Source organism: Cervus canadensis, chromosome 4 (assembly GCF_019320065.1).
Source record: "Cervus canadensis isolate Bull #8, Minnesota chromosome 4, ASM1932006v1, whole genome shotgun sequence".
Taxonomy (NCBI): domain Eukaryota; kingdom Metazoa; phylum Chordata; class Mammalia; order Artiodactyla; family Cervidae; genus Cervus; species Cervus canadensis.
In genome coordinates this window covers 67,386,957-67,403,835 of record NC_057389.1, presented here as the reverse complement: position 1 = coordinate 67,403,835, position 16,879 = coordinate 67,386,957, and the positions used below count along the sequence as shown (strand labels likewise).

Genomic DNA, 16,879 nt, shown 5'->3' with positions numbered 1-16,879 from the left:
CTTGATAGGGATTGCATTGAATCTATAGATTGCTTTAGGTAGAATAGCCATTTTGACAATATTGATTCTTCCAATCCATGAACACGGTATGTTTCTCCATCTGTTTGTGTTCTCTTTGATTTCTTTCATCAGTGTTTTATAGTTTTCTATGTATAGGTCTTTTGTTTCTTTAGGTAGATATACTCCTAAGTATTTTATTCTTTTTGTTGCATGGTGAATGGTATTGTTTCCTTAATTTCTCTTTCTGTTTTCTCATTGTTAGTGTATAGGAATGCAAGGGATTTCTGTGTGTTAATTTTATATTCTGCACTTTACTATATTCATTGATTAGCTGCTCTAGTAATTTTCTAAACTAAGCTACAGACCAATATACTGATGAACATAGATGCAAAAATCCCTATAACAAAATCTACGCAAACAGAACAACAACATTTAAAAATCATACAACAGACAAGTACTGACCAAGTGGGCTTTATCCCAGGAATGCAAGGGATCTTTAATATCCGCAAATCAATCACTTGTAATTACACCACATTAACACATTGAAAGATAAAACCATATGATTATCTCAATAGATGCAGAGAAAGCCTTTGACAAAATTCAACACTCATTTATGATTAAAACTCTCCAGAAAGCAGGAATAGAAGGAGCATACCTCAACATAATAAAAGCTATATATGACAAACCCACAGCAAGCATCACCCTCAATGGTGAAAAATTGAAAGCATTTCCCCTGAAATCAGGAACAAGACAAGGGTGCCCACTCTCACCACTACTATTCAACATAGTGTTGGAAGTTTTGGCCACAGCAATCAGAGCAGAAAAAGAAGTAAAAGGAATCCAGATAGGAAAAGAAGAAGCGAAACTCTCACTGTTTGCAGATTAATTCACTTTTTTAAGTGCAACTTTGTGTGCTAGTTCTCATAACCTCCAGAAATCATTCTTGGACATATGAATGGTACTCAGTGAATAAAAATATCTACATATCCTGTAAACAGAATATGTAGACTTGAATAGGGAAACTGATCGTCCTATAGTTACAGATGTATCTGTGCAGCATGTTATTGATGAACTCTCCAATTTGCTGAAAATTCAACTCAAAATTCTACTTTTGAGGCATTTGCCTCTTTAGTTTCCTCCTCCTGAAAGTGCATGAATTGTATTTTGCTCACATCTTTTCTGACACTGAATGTGTGAGATTTTTTTCACAACAATAACCAATATTCTAACTCTCTAAACACCAACTGGGCATCCTATAATTCAATTTAACTCTGACAGTAACTACCTAAATCTATTACCAGATCCCACCAATTTAAGAACAAAGTCCTCCACAAGACCACCCTCAGTTTAGAAGGCAGTTGCCAGCTCTAGGTTGCCACCCATGTCTATGACCAACTAACTATAGAGTTGCCACACCCCTTCTTTAGATTTAGTGATTTGCAAGAATGGCTCTCATAACTTATGGAAACACTTTAGTGTACTGGTTTATGACAAATAATATAAAAGAAGAGATACATGGGATGAAGTTTGGAAAGGTCTTGAGCATAGGAACTTCTGTCTTGGCGGAGTTTAGGGCACCCTACCTTCTTGTCACATAGATGCAGTCACCAGCTGGAAGTCTCCAAACACAGTTGTTTAAAGTTTTTGTGGAGGTTCATTGTATAGGCATGATTCATTAAGTTATTGGCCATTAATGACTTAATTTCCAGTAACTCCTTCCCAGACTTTGGGCTGGGACTGAAAGTTACAAACTTCTAACCACAGGGTCAGTTCCTCTGGTATCCAGGCATCCTCTGGAAGCTATCTAGAGACTCTTCTTTGAGTTAATTCATTGGCATAAACTTAGGTATGTTGAAATGTCCTTGTTATGAAAATAAAAGATACTTTCTCATTCATATCACTCAGAAAATTTCAAGGGTCCTAGAAGCTCAGTGCCAGAAGTCAGGACAAAAAAAAAAAGTATATATTTCTTATTACATCACAAGAGACTATAGCCAAAATGGCATATATGTTCATGGATACTTAGATCTCAGAATAAAATGTTGACAACTTTGTAATTATCTAACCTTTGTGAGGTCAATAATATCTACCTCACTGAGTCATTACAAGTATTAGGGGAGAAAAAAGTAAAGGATTTCACACATATTAGACACCCTTAGTGACAGACATTGCTTTAAAATATTAACAAAATCATTTAACAGTTAGCATATGTAGCTACATAAACAATTTATAATATCATAAGTAGCATGAATATAACCCATACAAAGCTATATAAATAATTAGCAAAATGTACTTATTAATAAAAAATAAAACAGAAAATAAGTTCTCTTTGCACTGGCCTGAAAAAAATATGTAAGTACATCCATTTCAGTTTGCCAGTTACCTTGAACTTGAGAAATAGTGTATAGAAGTGATATCCCAAATATCCTGACACTCCAAATCAGTTTTGATCCCTTTAAATCTGCTTCCTCCTCACAAGTGATGTTTTTAAATATATGTATCCCTCCAAAACCACAGTTCTCTAATACAATGTGCCTAAGTGCCTTCTTCACAGTCTTGTTCCTTAGTGTGTAAATCAGGGGGTTCAGCATTGGGGTGACCACCGTGTAGAAAAGGGCTACAAGCTTACCTTGCTCATGAGAGTTTCTCTTGGCAGGCTGGAGATACATGAAAATGATGCTCCCGTAAAACAGAGCCACCACTGCCACATGGGACGAGCAGGTATTGAATGCCTTTCTCCACCCTTCTGCTGACCTGATCTTCAACACAGCCCAGGCAATACGGCTGTATGAGACCAGGATGAGACCCAGAGGCAAGACAACAAAGACAAAGCTGGCCACGTACATCTCTACTTCATTGAAGCTGGTATCCACACAAGCCAGTTGCATAATGAGGGGCATCTCACAGAAAAAGTGGTCAATGCGATTGTTCCCACAGACAGGCAGGAGCATGGTGAGTGTGGAACCCACCATGCTGGTGGTCAGACCCCCAAGCCACGAGGCAAAAGCCAGGCTGCAGCAAAGCTTTGGATGCATGATGACGGTGTAGTGGAGTGGCCTGCAGATGGCAGCATAGCGATCGTAGGACATGACAGCCAGAAGGACACATTCAGTTGCCCCCAACCAGTGGGAGATATAGAACTGGATCACACACCCTCCATAGCTGATGGTTTTCTGTGGTCCCCAGAGATTGACCAGGAGCTGTGGGACGATGCTTGTGGTGAAGCTAATGTCCAGGAAGGAAAGGTTGACAAGAAAGAAGTACATAGGAGTGTGGAGATGCACATCCATGCAGGAGACCACAATGATGATGCCATTACCCAAGACAGACACCACATAAAGCCCCAAGACAAAGATAAAAAGGATGGGTTCTAGAGAGGGTCGTTCGGAGAAGCCCAGCAGTATAAAACCTTCTGGAAAACTTACATTGGCTATTTCCATCATACATACAGCTAAAGGGAGGGCAAACAGGTCACCTTGCAGGTGAGTGGGAAGACACAGGGTGTGAGGTATAAAGGGATTATATCAGTGAGCAAACTTTAAATCTAGATGCATAGTCATTGCTCCTGAAATCATCCATTCAACTTCATTGTGGATGAGGTTGCATCATACTCTTGAAGGCCAGTTTGGAATGTATGCTAAATGACATGGAAATATGCATAGCCTGTGGAAAAATGGACACATGAAAATTTTTTGGCAATGAGTTGTTATTGAAATATTACTTACAGAAGCAATATCTGGAATCAACCTAAGTTTTTAGTGAGGAGTTATCACTGGGTATGGTCTTTCATGGAATGAAACACTGCACAGGCATTAAAACTGAGCCTGTGCTGAAATGTGCTGAATGTTGTGTGGCAGCCTGGATGGGAGGGGAGCTTGGGGGTAATAGACACATTCGTATATATGGCTCAGTCCCCATGCTGTCCACCTGAACATTGTCACTCAGTGATATTCCAGGATAAAGTCAAATGTTACAAAGTTGAGCCTGTGCTCCTTTGCCACACAGTTAATAGCCACATGGAATCCATCTGGACATTTCTCTTCTCTGAAACCCCACAATAATTGGCAATGTTTCATTTTATTATTAAATGTATCCAGATTCTCATGGCTTCTCGCCACCTCTGTTGTTTCTACCCTGATCCTTGCTGTTATCATTGACCACCTGTACTGTTGATGTTATATCCTCAATTGTCTTCCTGCTTCCTTATTACTTCCCTTCAAGTTATTCTCAACATAGTAGTCGGAAGATTACATTAAAATGCAATGGTCATATTGCTCCCCTGCTGAACACCCCTCATTTTCATGGAGCAAAGCTTGCAGTGATTTTCCTCCAAGACAGCCACATGCTCACATTCCTTACCTCCTTCAGGTTGTTTCTCAAGAGTCATATTTTACTGAGGGCCTCCCTCACTGTGCTATTTAATAGTGAAAATTATAGCTTCCTCTCAGCTCCCTTCTCCCCCTTTCCTGCTTTATTTTTATTCATAATACTTATTAGCATAGAACAAATATTCTATTCCAATTCATTATGTTTATTACCTACATCAATCCGTTAGAGTAAACATTTCATGGAGTTATGGCTTTCTGTTACTTTATTTTTGGGTCCCCAGTGCTAATCCAGTGTTTGACACACAGAAGTCCCTTGATCTATTATCATTGAATGAGTAAACTGTGAAGTAGTTTTTAGAATGGTGTGTAGTCATGGTGGAGGCAGGACTGAAGCAAAATGAAGGTTATAGGTGATAACCTCACAAAAGTATTTCTAAGAATGAACACTTAAAACTGTCAAAGTCATGCCCCAGTGACTCAGACTCTCTCTTACTCTTATAAATGTTAAATAAACAGCACAGGACCTATCAGGGACAGTGTGTGAAGTCAGAAGCTCCCTTAGACGAAAACAGACAATCAGTCTGTGTCAGGTGTATCTGAAGAGTTCTGGGACTGTTCTTAACAAAAACATGAATTTTTCTTTTCAGTCTTTTAAAAGGAAAAGTAAATTGATTATTATTGGAGTCCATACATTGTGAAGAATAGAGCATTTATAAACTCAACTGTCAACTCTTTTAAAATCCCACAGCAGGGAACTTACCTATTTGTATAACTGGAAGTTAGACCAAATGAATAAATTGAACACTTGTACATTCACAGTTTTAAAAAATATATGTAGAGTTTCCCCATGAATTTGTAGAAATAGGACTTAGAGAGCTTCAGGCATTTGCCAAAATTCATACACAGAAGTTGTACTGCTGTGGTCTTCACCACACCAGAATGCTGAGACAATCCTCCAGTACACCAGAGCAGCACCTAAAACTCTGAGAAGGCACCAAGGAGATGTATTCGGATCCCATCCAAATTCAGGAAGCATGGAGAGTTGTCAGGAGTGGTTTCATAACGCAGATGTGGGGGAGGATATGTGAATGAGTATATTGATGTGCAATAAAGAATAGTCATGATACAATAAAATAACTGCCCTGTGCAAAGAGTTACTGCAGATGAATTTAGGAGGACGCAGAAAAGTAAAAGTCTAAACTGAGGACTGTGTTGTCATCTGTGGGTTTAATTGCCCCTCTGGAGATAATGAAAATTTTGTTGACTCACATATGAAGAATAGGTATGAATGTTCCCACCAGATGGGGACCAAAACATCAATCATAGTCATGAAGTAATAGTTTGGTAGAATTTTTGAGGAAATGAAGATCTTAGTGATAATGTGATTCATTTCTAGAAATGTTTAGGGGCTTACGCAAACTCCAAGAGTTGCTCAGTGCAAGTACTGGAGCTACGCTCATGACACCCAGATTCTTAGTAAAAAAAAAAATCCTGTAAAGGAAGAGTTTTGCTCATGAGAGTGACTCACCAAAACCATTACAATAAAAATCACTCTTGAAAAATGTGACTCAGCCCCAAGTCCTGTGACATTATGACATAGAAAGCATGATGACAGTTACAGGAATGAGTCCATATTTTGTAAATCATTTATTCAGTCCCAACTCTTCCCCTGAAGGTAGGCAACCTGCTAAAATACCAAGGACTCCAAAAAGAAAAAATCCTGTTACTCAAAAGGATCAGTGCTCATCAATCTTATTGGAATTACCAGAAACTCTGTGATACTGTTTTATCTTAAATATGTACCATGAAAGAAAACAAATAAACTGAAGAATATGACTTACTGATGGCTATCTTTCAGCATCATCTCTCTGTAGTCAGGGTGCAAATATTGTATAATGGGCAGTATTTTATTTCAATATTTGATAAGATTAACAAATTCAGTGCAAGTGGCATTAAAAATAGGAGAGCATCCAAGGATTTGCAAGCCTTAAAAATATTGGAAATCTTCACATCAGTGGTGGCAGGTGTACTAAATCCTCTTCTAATGCATGTGTAAGGACACAGTCCTAATTTTTTAAATTAGAATAAGTTTAAATTAGAGAGAAGCACTGATATTTTCCCTAAGAAAGTGGTTAGCAAAAAGAATGAGAATAAGTCACAGTATTTTCAGAACAAGAAATATATGCCAACTCCCAAAGGACAAAATATGTCATAAAACTCTTAAAATCACAAGACATTCATGCTATCGCCAGAGTATTCAGGAAAGAGACAGAGGGTGACTACATCAAGGGAGTGAAGTTGGAACAGAAGAAGCTTTGGGAATTTTTTTCCTATTGAATAATTACAATTCTATTATAGTTTCTGTACACACAGAATTGATCATGGGTGTACAGAAGTAATATTTTGAATGTTATTTCAATGTTATTTTAGGTTTTTATACTGCCAAACATTGATTGCAGAACACAAGATTTGTGTGTCCCCACAAAGGTGTTTTCATGTAGTGGAGGAGAGAGCCTGAAATATTTGTTCACTACAGTAATTTTAGTACATGTCCTACAGATTTTTAAAAAATCCAATTATTCTACTCTGAGTGTACAATGCAGTGATAAACTAATACTTTTCTTGATAGAACAAGCTTATTTTTACTGTAGTAAATATGTAACATATATGGTAATGTACATATTTCAATGCTATTCTCTCAAATAATCCCACCCTTACCTTCTCCCACTGAGTCCAAAAGTCTGTTCTTTACATCTGTGTCTCCTTTGCAGCCCTGCATGTAGAATCAACAGTACTGTCTTTCTAAATTCTATATATATGCATTAATACACAGTATTTGTCTTTCTCTTTCTGATATACTTCACTCTGCATAATAGGCTCCAAGTTCATCCACCTCATAAATTTGCCACTGTAACAATTTTAAAGTGTACAAATCAATTGAATTAAACTCATTCACAAAATAGTACAATGATCACCAAACTTTTGGAGAAGGAAATGGCCACCCATTCCAGGATTCTTGCCTGGAAAATCCCATGGACAGAGGAGCCTGGTGGGCCACAGTCCATGGGGTTGCAAAGAGTCAGACACAGCTGAGCACCTAACACTTACACTTTCACTTCACACCTTTTATAAGTTAATTTTAATGGGAGAATAGTGATTTTGCAATGTTGCATTAATTTACTGCCCTACAGTAAAGTGAATCAGTCACACACACACAAACACAGCCTCTGTTTTAGAGTTCCTTCCCATTCCGATCACCAGAGAGCACTGGATAGAGTTCCCTGTGCTATATGGGAGGTTCTAAGTAGTAATTTTTTTAACACATAGTACAGATATATGTATCAGTCCAATTTCCCAATTTATCCCACTCTCCATTCCCCCCTTGGTAACCAAAAGTTTGTTCTCCACATCCGTGACTCTGTTTTTGCTTTGCATATAAATTCATCTCTGCCATTTTTTTTCTAGACTCCACATATAAGTGATACTGTGTGATACTCATTTTTCTCATTCAGACTTACTTCACTCTGACAAGCTCTAGGACCATCTACCTCTGCAAATAGTACTAATCTGTTCCTTCTTTTGGCTAAGTAATATTCCATTGTATATATGCACCACATTTTAAAAAAAAATTTTAATTGAAGGAAAATTGCTTTGCAATGTTTCATTGGTTTCTACCATACAACAACACGAATCCGCCATGCATGCTTAGTCACTCAGTTGTGTCCAACTCTTTGGGACCCCATGGACTGTAGCCTGCCAGGCTCCTCTGTATATGGGGTTTTCCAGGCAAGAATGCTGAAGTAGGTAGCCATTCTCTTCTCCAGTGGATCTTCCCGACCCAGGGATTGATCCAGGGTCTCCTGTATTGCAGGCAGATTCTTTACCATCTGAGCCACCAGGGAAGCCATAAGTATATATTTATCCCCTCCCTTTTGAGTCTTCCTCCCATCCCCCTCCATCCCACCCTTCTAGCTTGTCACAGAGCAACGGGCTCTGTGAATATTCCATGAGAAGAAAGTGTAGTATGCCATTTTCAGATGGAATATCTTATAAATAACAATTATTAAATAAGTCAATATGTTCTAATGTATCACTTAATGATTATGTTTTCTTTTTAATTTTCTATCTGGATGAGCTCCTTGTGTTATATGGCAACTTCCCACCAGCTCTTTTACAAATGGTAACATATATGTTTCAATGCTACTCTCTCAATCCATCCCACTCTCTCCTCCCTCTTCTGTGTCCAAAAGTCTGTCTGTTCTCTTATGGTTGTATTTCTACTCTTGGCCTGCAAATAGGTTCAATAGTACCATTTTTCTACATGTCATACATATGCATTAATACACAAAACTTTTTTCTTTCTGACTCACTTCACTCTGTGTAATAAGTTCTGGGTTCATCAACCTCAGTTTAACTGACTCAAAGTCATTCCTTTACATGAGAGTAACATTCCATTGCATATATGTACCACAACTTCTTTATCCATTCATCTGTTGATGAATATCAAGGCTGTTTCTACGTCTTGACTAGTGCAAACAGTGTTGCAAGGAATATCCAGCTGCATGCATCATTTTGAATGATGGTTTTCTCCAGTTATATGCCTAGGAGGGGAATTGATGGGTCACGTGAGAGCTCCATTTTTAGTTTTTTCAAGTACAGATCTTTTGCCTCACTAGGTAGTTTTATTCCTAGGTATTTTATTCTTTTTTATATGATGGTAAATGAGATTGTTTCCTTAATCTCCCTTTCTGACTTTTCATTGTTAGTGTATAGGAATGCAAGAGATATCTGAGTACTAAATTTGTATCCTGTGACTTTACTAAACTCATTGATGAGCTCAAGTAGCTTTCTGGTGTCATCTTTAGAATTTTCTATGTATAGAACTATGTCATCTGTGAACAGTGATAGCTTTTCTTCTTTTCCAATCTGGATTACTTTTATTTCTTCTTCTCTGATTGCCTTGACTAGGACTTCCAAAACTATATTGAATAATAGCGGTGAGAGTGGACTTCCTTGTCTTATTCTTGATAATACTTGAGGAAATGCTTGTTTTTAGAGGAAGTGTTTTCAATTTTTCATCATTAAGAATGATGTTTCCTGAGGGTTTTCATATCTGGTCTTTATTGTGTTGAGAAGGAAATGGCAACCCACTCCAGTATTCTTGCCTGGAGAATCCCATGGACAGAGGAGCCTGGCGGGCTACAGTCCATGGGATCGGAAAGAGTTGGACACGACTGAGCGACTTCACTCACTCAGGTTCCCTCTAAGCCTACTTTCTGAAGAGTTTTTATCATAAATGTGTGTTGAACTATGTTAAAAGCTTTCTCTGAATCTTTTAAAATTATCATATGGTTTTTATTCTTCAGTTTGTTAATAGTGTATCATCTAATTGATTTTTCATATAGTGAAGAATCCTTGCATCCCTGGGATATATGCCTATTTGTCAGGTTGTATATGTTGTTGTTTTTGGCTTGCTAGTATTTGTTGAGGACTTTTACATCTATGTTTATGAATGATATTGGCCTGTAGTTTTATTTTTTTGTGATATCTTTGTCTGGTTTTGGTATCAGGGTGATGGTGGCCTCATAGAATGAGTTTGGATGTGTTTATCCCTTTGTAATTTTTTGGATCAATTTTAGAAGGGTAGATATTAGCTCTTCTCTAAATGTTTGATAGAATTGACCTGTCAAACCCTCTGATCCTGGTCTTTGTTTGTTGCAAGAATTTTGATCACATTTTCAATTTCAGCACTTATGATTAGCCTGTTCATATTTTCTATTTCTTCCTGTTTCAGTCTTGGAAGGCTGTACTTTTCTAAGAATTTGTCCATTTCTTCCAAGTTGTCCATTTTATTGGCATATGGCTGCCTGTAGTAATCACTTATAATCTTTTGTATTTCTGTTATAACATCTCCTTTTTCATTTCTAATTTTATAGTTTTGAGTTCTCTTCTTTTTTTCTTGATGAATCTGGCAAAGATTTGTCATTTTTATCACCTCAAAGAAACTGCTTTTAGTTTCATTGATCTTGGTTATTTTTTTTTCCATCACTATTTCATTGATTTCTGCTCTGATCGTTAAGATTTTTTTCTTTCTAGTAACTTTGGTTTTTGTTTGCTCTTCATTTGCTAGTCATTTTAGGTGTAAGGTTATATATATTGCCTCTCTGTTGAGCCTCCCTTCCAAAAAGAAACCTATCCCTCTATCTCAACACACAGAATGAGTTGAGATCCCTCTGCTATACAGAAGCTTCCCACTAGCTACCTATTTTATACTTAGTAATATATATATGTCAATGCTACTCTCTCAATTTGTCCCACCCTCTCATTTCCCCCATATCCACAAATTCATTCTCTATGTCTGCATTTCTATTTCTGTGAATAGATTCATCAGTGTATTTTAGAGATTAATTATGCATGTGTTAATATATGATATTTGTTTTTCTCTTTCTGACTTACTAGACTCTGTATGACAAACTCTAGGCTCATCCACATCACTACAAGTGACCAAATTTCTTCCTTTTAAGAGCTGAGTAATATTTCATTATATATATCACACATCTTTATCCATTCAACTGTTGATGGACATCTAAGTTGTTTGCCTGTAATGGTTATTGCAAATAGTGCTGCATTGAATATTGAGGCATATGTATCTTTTGATTTTCTCAGGGTAAGTGCCCAGAGAAGTGGGATTGCTCCATCACATGTTAGTTTTATTCTTAATTTTTTTTAAAGAAATATTCATACTGTTCTCCACAGTGGCTGTATCAATGTATATTCCCACCAATGTGCAAGAGAGTTCCCTTCTCTCCATATCTTCTCCAGCATTTGTTGTTATTTTATTTTTTTTAATTTATTTTTTGATGACGGCCATTTTGATCAGTGTGAGGTGATACCTCATAGTACTTTTCATTTGCATGCTTCTAATAGTAAGCAGTGTTGAGCTTCTTCTCTTGTGTTTGTTGGCCATCTATATATCTTCTTTGGAGAAATGTCTGTTTAGGTCTTCCACCCATATTTTGATTGGGTTGTTTGTTTCTTTGGTATTGAGCTTCATGGATTGCTTGCATATTTTGGAGACTAACCCTTTGTTGGTTGTTTCATTTGCTATTATTTTCTGCCATTATAAGGGTTGTATTTATATCTTGTTTATAGTTTCCTTTGCTTTGCAAAAGCATTTAAGTTTAATTAAGTCCCACTTGTTTATTTTTGTTTTTATTTCCATTACTTTAGGAGGTGGGTCAAAGAGGATCCTGCTTGATTTATGTCAAAAAGTGTACTGCCTATGTTTTCCTCTAGGGATTTTAAAGCTTTAGGCCTTACATTTAAGTCTTCAATTAATTTTCTATTTATTTTTGTGTGTGGTATTAGGAAGTGTTCTAGTTTCACTCCTTTACATGTAGCTGTCCAGTTTTCCCAGCACTACTGATTGAAGAGGCTGTTTTTTCTCCTTTGTATTTTCTCACCTCTTTTTCAAAGATAAGGTGCCTAGGTGCGTGGGTTTACCTCTGGGCTTTCTGTCTTGTTCAGTTGACCCATATTTCAGTTTTCTGCTAGTACTGTGCTGTCTTGATGACTGTCTTGATAGTCTGAAGAAGGTTGGTTCCTCCAGCTTCAGTTTTCTTTCTTAAGTTTGCTTTGGCTATTCAAAGTCATTTGTGTTTCCATACAAGTTGTAAATTTTTTAACTCTAATTCTGTGAACAATTTCATTCATGATTTGATAAAGATTACATTAAATCTGTAGATTGCTTTGGGTAGTATAGTCACTTTATAAGACTGATTCTTACAATCCAAGAACATGGCATATTTCTCCATCTGTTTGTGTCATCTTTGATTTCTTTCAACAGGTTCTTACAGTTTTATACATGCAGGTCTTTTGTCACATTACGTAAGTTTATTCTTAAACATTTTATTCTTTTTGTTACAATGGTGAATGAAATTATTTCCTTAATTTCTTTTTCTGACTTTTTGTTGTTAGGGTATAGGAATGCTAGGGATTTTTGTGTATTAATTTTGTATCCTGTGACTTTACTGAATTCATTGCTTAGCTCTAGTAATTTTCTGGTGGCAACTTTACAGTTTTCCATGTATAGTATCATGCCATCTGCAAACAGTAAGAGTTATACTTCTTCTTTTTCAATCTGGATTTCTTTTATTTCTTTTTCTTTGTGATTAACATGTCTAGGACTTCCAAATCTATGTTGACTAATAGTGATGAGAGTGGCACCCTTGTCTTGTTTTTGATGTTAGAGGAAATGCTTTCAGTTTTCCACCATTGAGAATGTTTGCTGTGGGTCTGCTGTATATGCCCTTTATTATATTGAGGTATTAAATGAGCATAGAAATGCTCATTTTCAGGAGCATTCTTATGATAAATGGGTGTTGAATTTTGTGAAAAGCTTTTTATGCATCTTGAAATGCATATGAGTATTTTTATTCCAGCTTTCTTTTGATTTCCATTTGCATGGAATATCTTTTTATATCCCCTCATTTTCAATCTATATGTATCTTTAGGTCTTAAGTGGGTCTCTTGTATGCAGCAGGTGTATGGTTCTTATTTCTGTATTCATACATACAGTCTGTGTGTTTTGATAGGGGCATTTAACTCATTTACATTTGAGGTCATTATCAATATGTATGTTCCTATTGCCATTTTCTTAATTATTCTGGGCTTGATTTTGTGTCTTTTTCATTTCTTGTGTTTCTTGCCTAGAGAAGTTTTTTCAGCATTTGTTGTAATGGTGCTGAATTCTCTCAGCTTTTGCTTGTCTGTAGTTTTTGATTTCTCCATCAAATCTGAGTGAGATCCTTGTTGTGTAGAGTCATTTTAGTTGTAAGTTTTTCTCTTTTATCACTTTTAATATATCCTGACACTTCCTTCTGGCCTACAGAATTTCTGGTTCTTTTATATGATGTTTTGCTTTTCCATTGCTACTTTTCCTCCTTATATTTAGTTTTTGTTAGTTTGATTAATATGTGTCTTGGTGTCTTTCTCCTAGGATTTATCCTGTTTAGGACTCTCTGTGCTTCCTGTACTTGGGTAGCTATTTCCTGTCAGATGTTAGGGAAATTTTCAACTATAATCTCTTCAAATATTTTTACAGACTCTTTCTCCTCTTCTTCTGAGACTTTATAATGCAAAAAAAGAAAGTAGTAGAACAATAAAAAAGAATAACAAATGTAATAAATTTAGAATGCTAACAGATATGCTAGGAAAAATATGAATTTGAAACAGGCACTGTAGCATAAAACCAAACTCCAAAAGCAAAGAAGAAAAAAATAATAATGATAAAACCAAAAGGGAGCAGAACAAGAACAAAGAATAAAAATAAAATGGACTTGGAAAATCAACAGATATATTAGAAAAAATATTTCTAATATATTAGAAAAAACAATACTATTATTGATGAAACAATCCTTGGAGGGTAAAGCTTTGCTCCAATAGAAAAGAGAGAGAGAGAGAGAAGTATATATATATATAAGTGTATGTATGTATGCATGTTGCTGTTTAGTCACTAAGTTGTGTCTAACTCTGTGACCCCATGGACTGTAGCCTGCCAGGCTCCTCTGTCCATGGGATTTTCCAGGCAAGCATACTGAATTGGGTTGCCCTTTCCTTCTCCTGGGGATTTTCTGGACCCAGATTTGAAATTTGAAACCATGTCTCCTACATTGAAAGTAACTTTTTGATCACTGAACCACTTGGGAAGCCTTTCTCTCTCTCTCTCTCTCTCTCTATATATATATATATATATATACACACACACACATATGTAATTAAAAAATAAGAGGGAGCAGAACAATAACAGAGTAAAAAATTAAGTTTAGAAAATTAAAAAAGAATAATAAAAATAAAAAGTTATATATGAAACAACTACTGGAGGGTAAAACCAACCTCTACTGGCAAAGAGTTAAAAAAAAAAAAGAAAACAATAAAAAGGTAGAAAAATTGTTGGCTGTGAAGGGCAGTGCTTAGTTATGGAAGAACCCAGGATGTGGTGGGATTTAGGGAGAGGTGGAGTTTACCCAGAAATGAAGTCCTCATTCAGGATCCACAGCTCTGGAAAATGTCCTGGGCAGGAAAGGGGGGCAAGCTTGGGCTCTTCCCAGCTGAGGGGTCCTCTGGAGTACCTCAAACTTTGTGTGCCAAGGATTAAGCCCATCCATGTCCCCAGGAGGCTCCCTGGGCCTGAGTGGGTGAGGGAACGGAGGTGGTTCTCCGCTCTTCCACACCACAAGTTACCCTCCCCACACCAACCTGGCTCCTCCTCTACTTGCTCCTGGTAGCAGTAGCACCTATTCAGGCAGAGAGTGCCCTAGAGGACAGAGGGGCCCCTGGAGGGTGGAGCCCTCGGTGAGGGCTTGGCCCAGAGGGCAGAGGGGAGCCCAGGGGATGGAGGACTACACCCCAGTGGGTGGAGGACTGGGTCTGGAGGGTGGAGGGGGGCCCCCGTAAGACGGAGTGGAACCACAAATGGTGGAGGGCTCAGCCTGGAGGGAGGAAGGGACCTCAGAGGGAGGCGAGAGCCCTGGAGGGCAGAGGGGGCCCTGGAGGGTGCAAGGATGGGCCCAGAGCGATCCCAGAGAGTGGAGAGTGTCCCAGAAGTTGGTGGCCTCAGCTTGGGGTCAGAGGGCTCCTCGGGCCTGGTCAATGGGGGAATGGCAGGTGGTTCTCTGATCTTGAAATCCCGGAGGAAGCCTCCTCCACTAGCTTGGCTTTTCCTCCTCCTTCTTCCCTCTCACACCCCCAGGGCCTACCCAAGTGGAGGAAGCCCTGAAGAATGGAGTGTGCCCTGGAGGACTCCGCTGAGAGGGTGGAGATGGCCCTGGAGGACAGAGGGGCCCAGGAGGGCGGAGAACCAGGCTCTGGGCCCCCAGAAAGCTCCCCAGGGCCAAGTATACAGGGAACTCCAGGCACTTCCTTCAATGGGTCCTTCAATTCCCAAGGATTCCAGCCCCTCCCAGCTAAGGTGAGGTACCATTCCTGGCTCCCAAAATGCTCCCCTTTCCCTCAGCCACCTCTCAGTCACACCAGTCCCCTCCACTTTGTCTTGACCGCCCACCCCCTGCTCCCCACTACCTGGTACCTGGTTGCCCAGGGGCTCCTCCCATGCTCTTGGTCACTGGAGGTCTCCCATCAGCATCTGGTGAGTATCTCAGGTATGAGAGACACTGGACTCCATGGCTTCCCTCTCCACTAGCTTGGCTCCCCCTTCTATTTTGCCTTATTAATAGTCACATATTTGAAACACTGAGAGTCAAACTTATTTTGATAGTTACAATATTTACTATATTGACAATTACAATATTTACTATAAACACCTTTTAGGTAAAACATACTGGAAGCAAAAAAAAAATAATTTCAAAAAATAACTTTTCCTTTATGGGTAGTTACTGACTACAGTTATTGTACAAACTGGAGCAGTTAAGCTCAAATTCTACAGCGAAATGTCTGTACTTGACTTTCCTCATCTCAGGGTCTGATCAGGAACACAGCCAGCAGGGAGTGTCAGTCTGAATTTACTCAGCCTCCTGGCTAGAATTAGTGTCCTTGAAAATTGGGGGTATGTTACCCAAAGGATACAACCATGAAGTTGGAAGATGAATAAGTTCTGGGGACCTAATGCACAGCCTTGTGATTGTAGTTAACAGTATTACATTATGTACCTAAAGTTTGCTAAGTGACTAGATCTTGAATGTTCTCATCATGAAAAAAAAAGAAAGAAATGGTAATTATATAATATAATGTGTTGACTATGTCAACAATGTTAAGTATGGCAATACTTATATTCAATACATAAATGTATCAAATCAATACAACTTAAATTTACATGTTATGTGTAAATTATAGCTTGATAAAAAGAAAAATCCTAACAAAGCATCTGACATAGTTAAAATAAAATGAGAGAGAAATGCTTCATGCATGGGGGATTTAACCTATAAACCAGATAACTCTTCAGTATGGTGTGTCTCTCAATTAGAAATACATAATGAGAAAGAATGTTCTAAGTTATTATTGAGCATTGTTCAAAGAGCATTTGAATAATAGAGATTTTTATAGTTATTCCAGAAACAATGCTAAAATTAAGATTACTAAACTATATATGTTTAACCTTCTACTTTAAACAATCCAAACCATCTGCTTCTCTGCCAACTGTTAATCCATCATGACATTAGTTTCTGCTACTTAACCTCTAATCTTACTAGGTTGTAAAAATATCAGATTTTCTAATATTTACTAATTCTTAGTGCCAGTGCCTGGCAGGTCATTCAAGAAATCTGATTTTAGTAACTTTTAGGTAAAGGACCATGAACAACAACAAAAGGACCTTATGTCAGGGGAAAATGTGCCATGCAATTTGTTGAAGGAATAGTTCCTGGTGGGTGATAGGGCACTCATGATGAGTGTGCTAATGAAAGGTTGAACATTTGCATTCTGGATGGAGAGAATGAGGCCATAGATCTGTACACAGATTGTTAAGCCAAATTACATCATTCAATGTTCAGGAAAATGTTTTTAATTAGGTCTTGAATCTAAAAGAGATGTAAACA

The 16,879-nt window shown here is 37.8% G+C and overlaps 1 protein-coding gene across 1 annotated transcript in view; it reads right to left on the bottom strand.

The window, feature by feature from the left end:
• LOC122440882 (olfactory receptor 2C3-like) overlaps positions 1 to 3,440 on the bottom strand; it is a 24,545-nt gene extending 21,105 nt beyond the window's left edge. Inside the window, exons 1-3 of the mRNA XM_043467562.1 lie at positions 2,529 to 3,440; positions 2,361 to 2,383; positions 366 to 409 (exon numbers count right to left, since the gene is read on the bottom strand). Coding sequence (XP_043323497.1) covers positions 366 to 409; positions 2,361 to 2,383; positions 2,529 to 3,440 — 979 coding nt within the window. The remainder of the gene's footprint in view (positions 1 to 365; positions 410 to 2,360; positions 2,384 to 2,528) is intronic.
• Between the last annotated feature and the right edge of the window lie 13,439 nt (positions 3,441 to 16,879).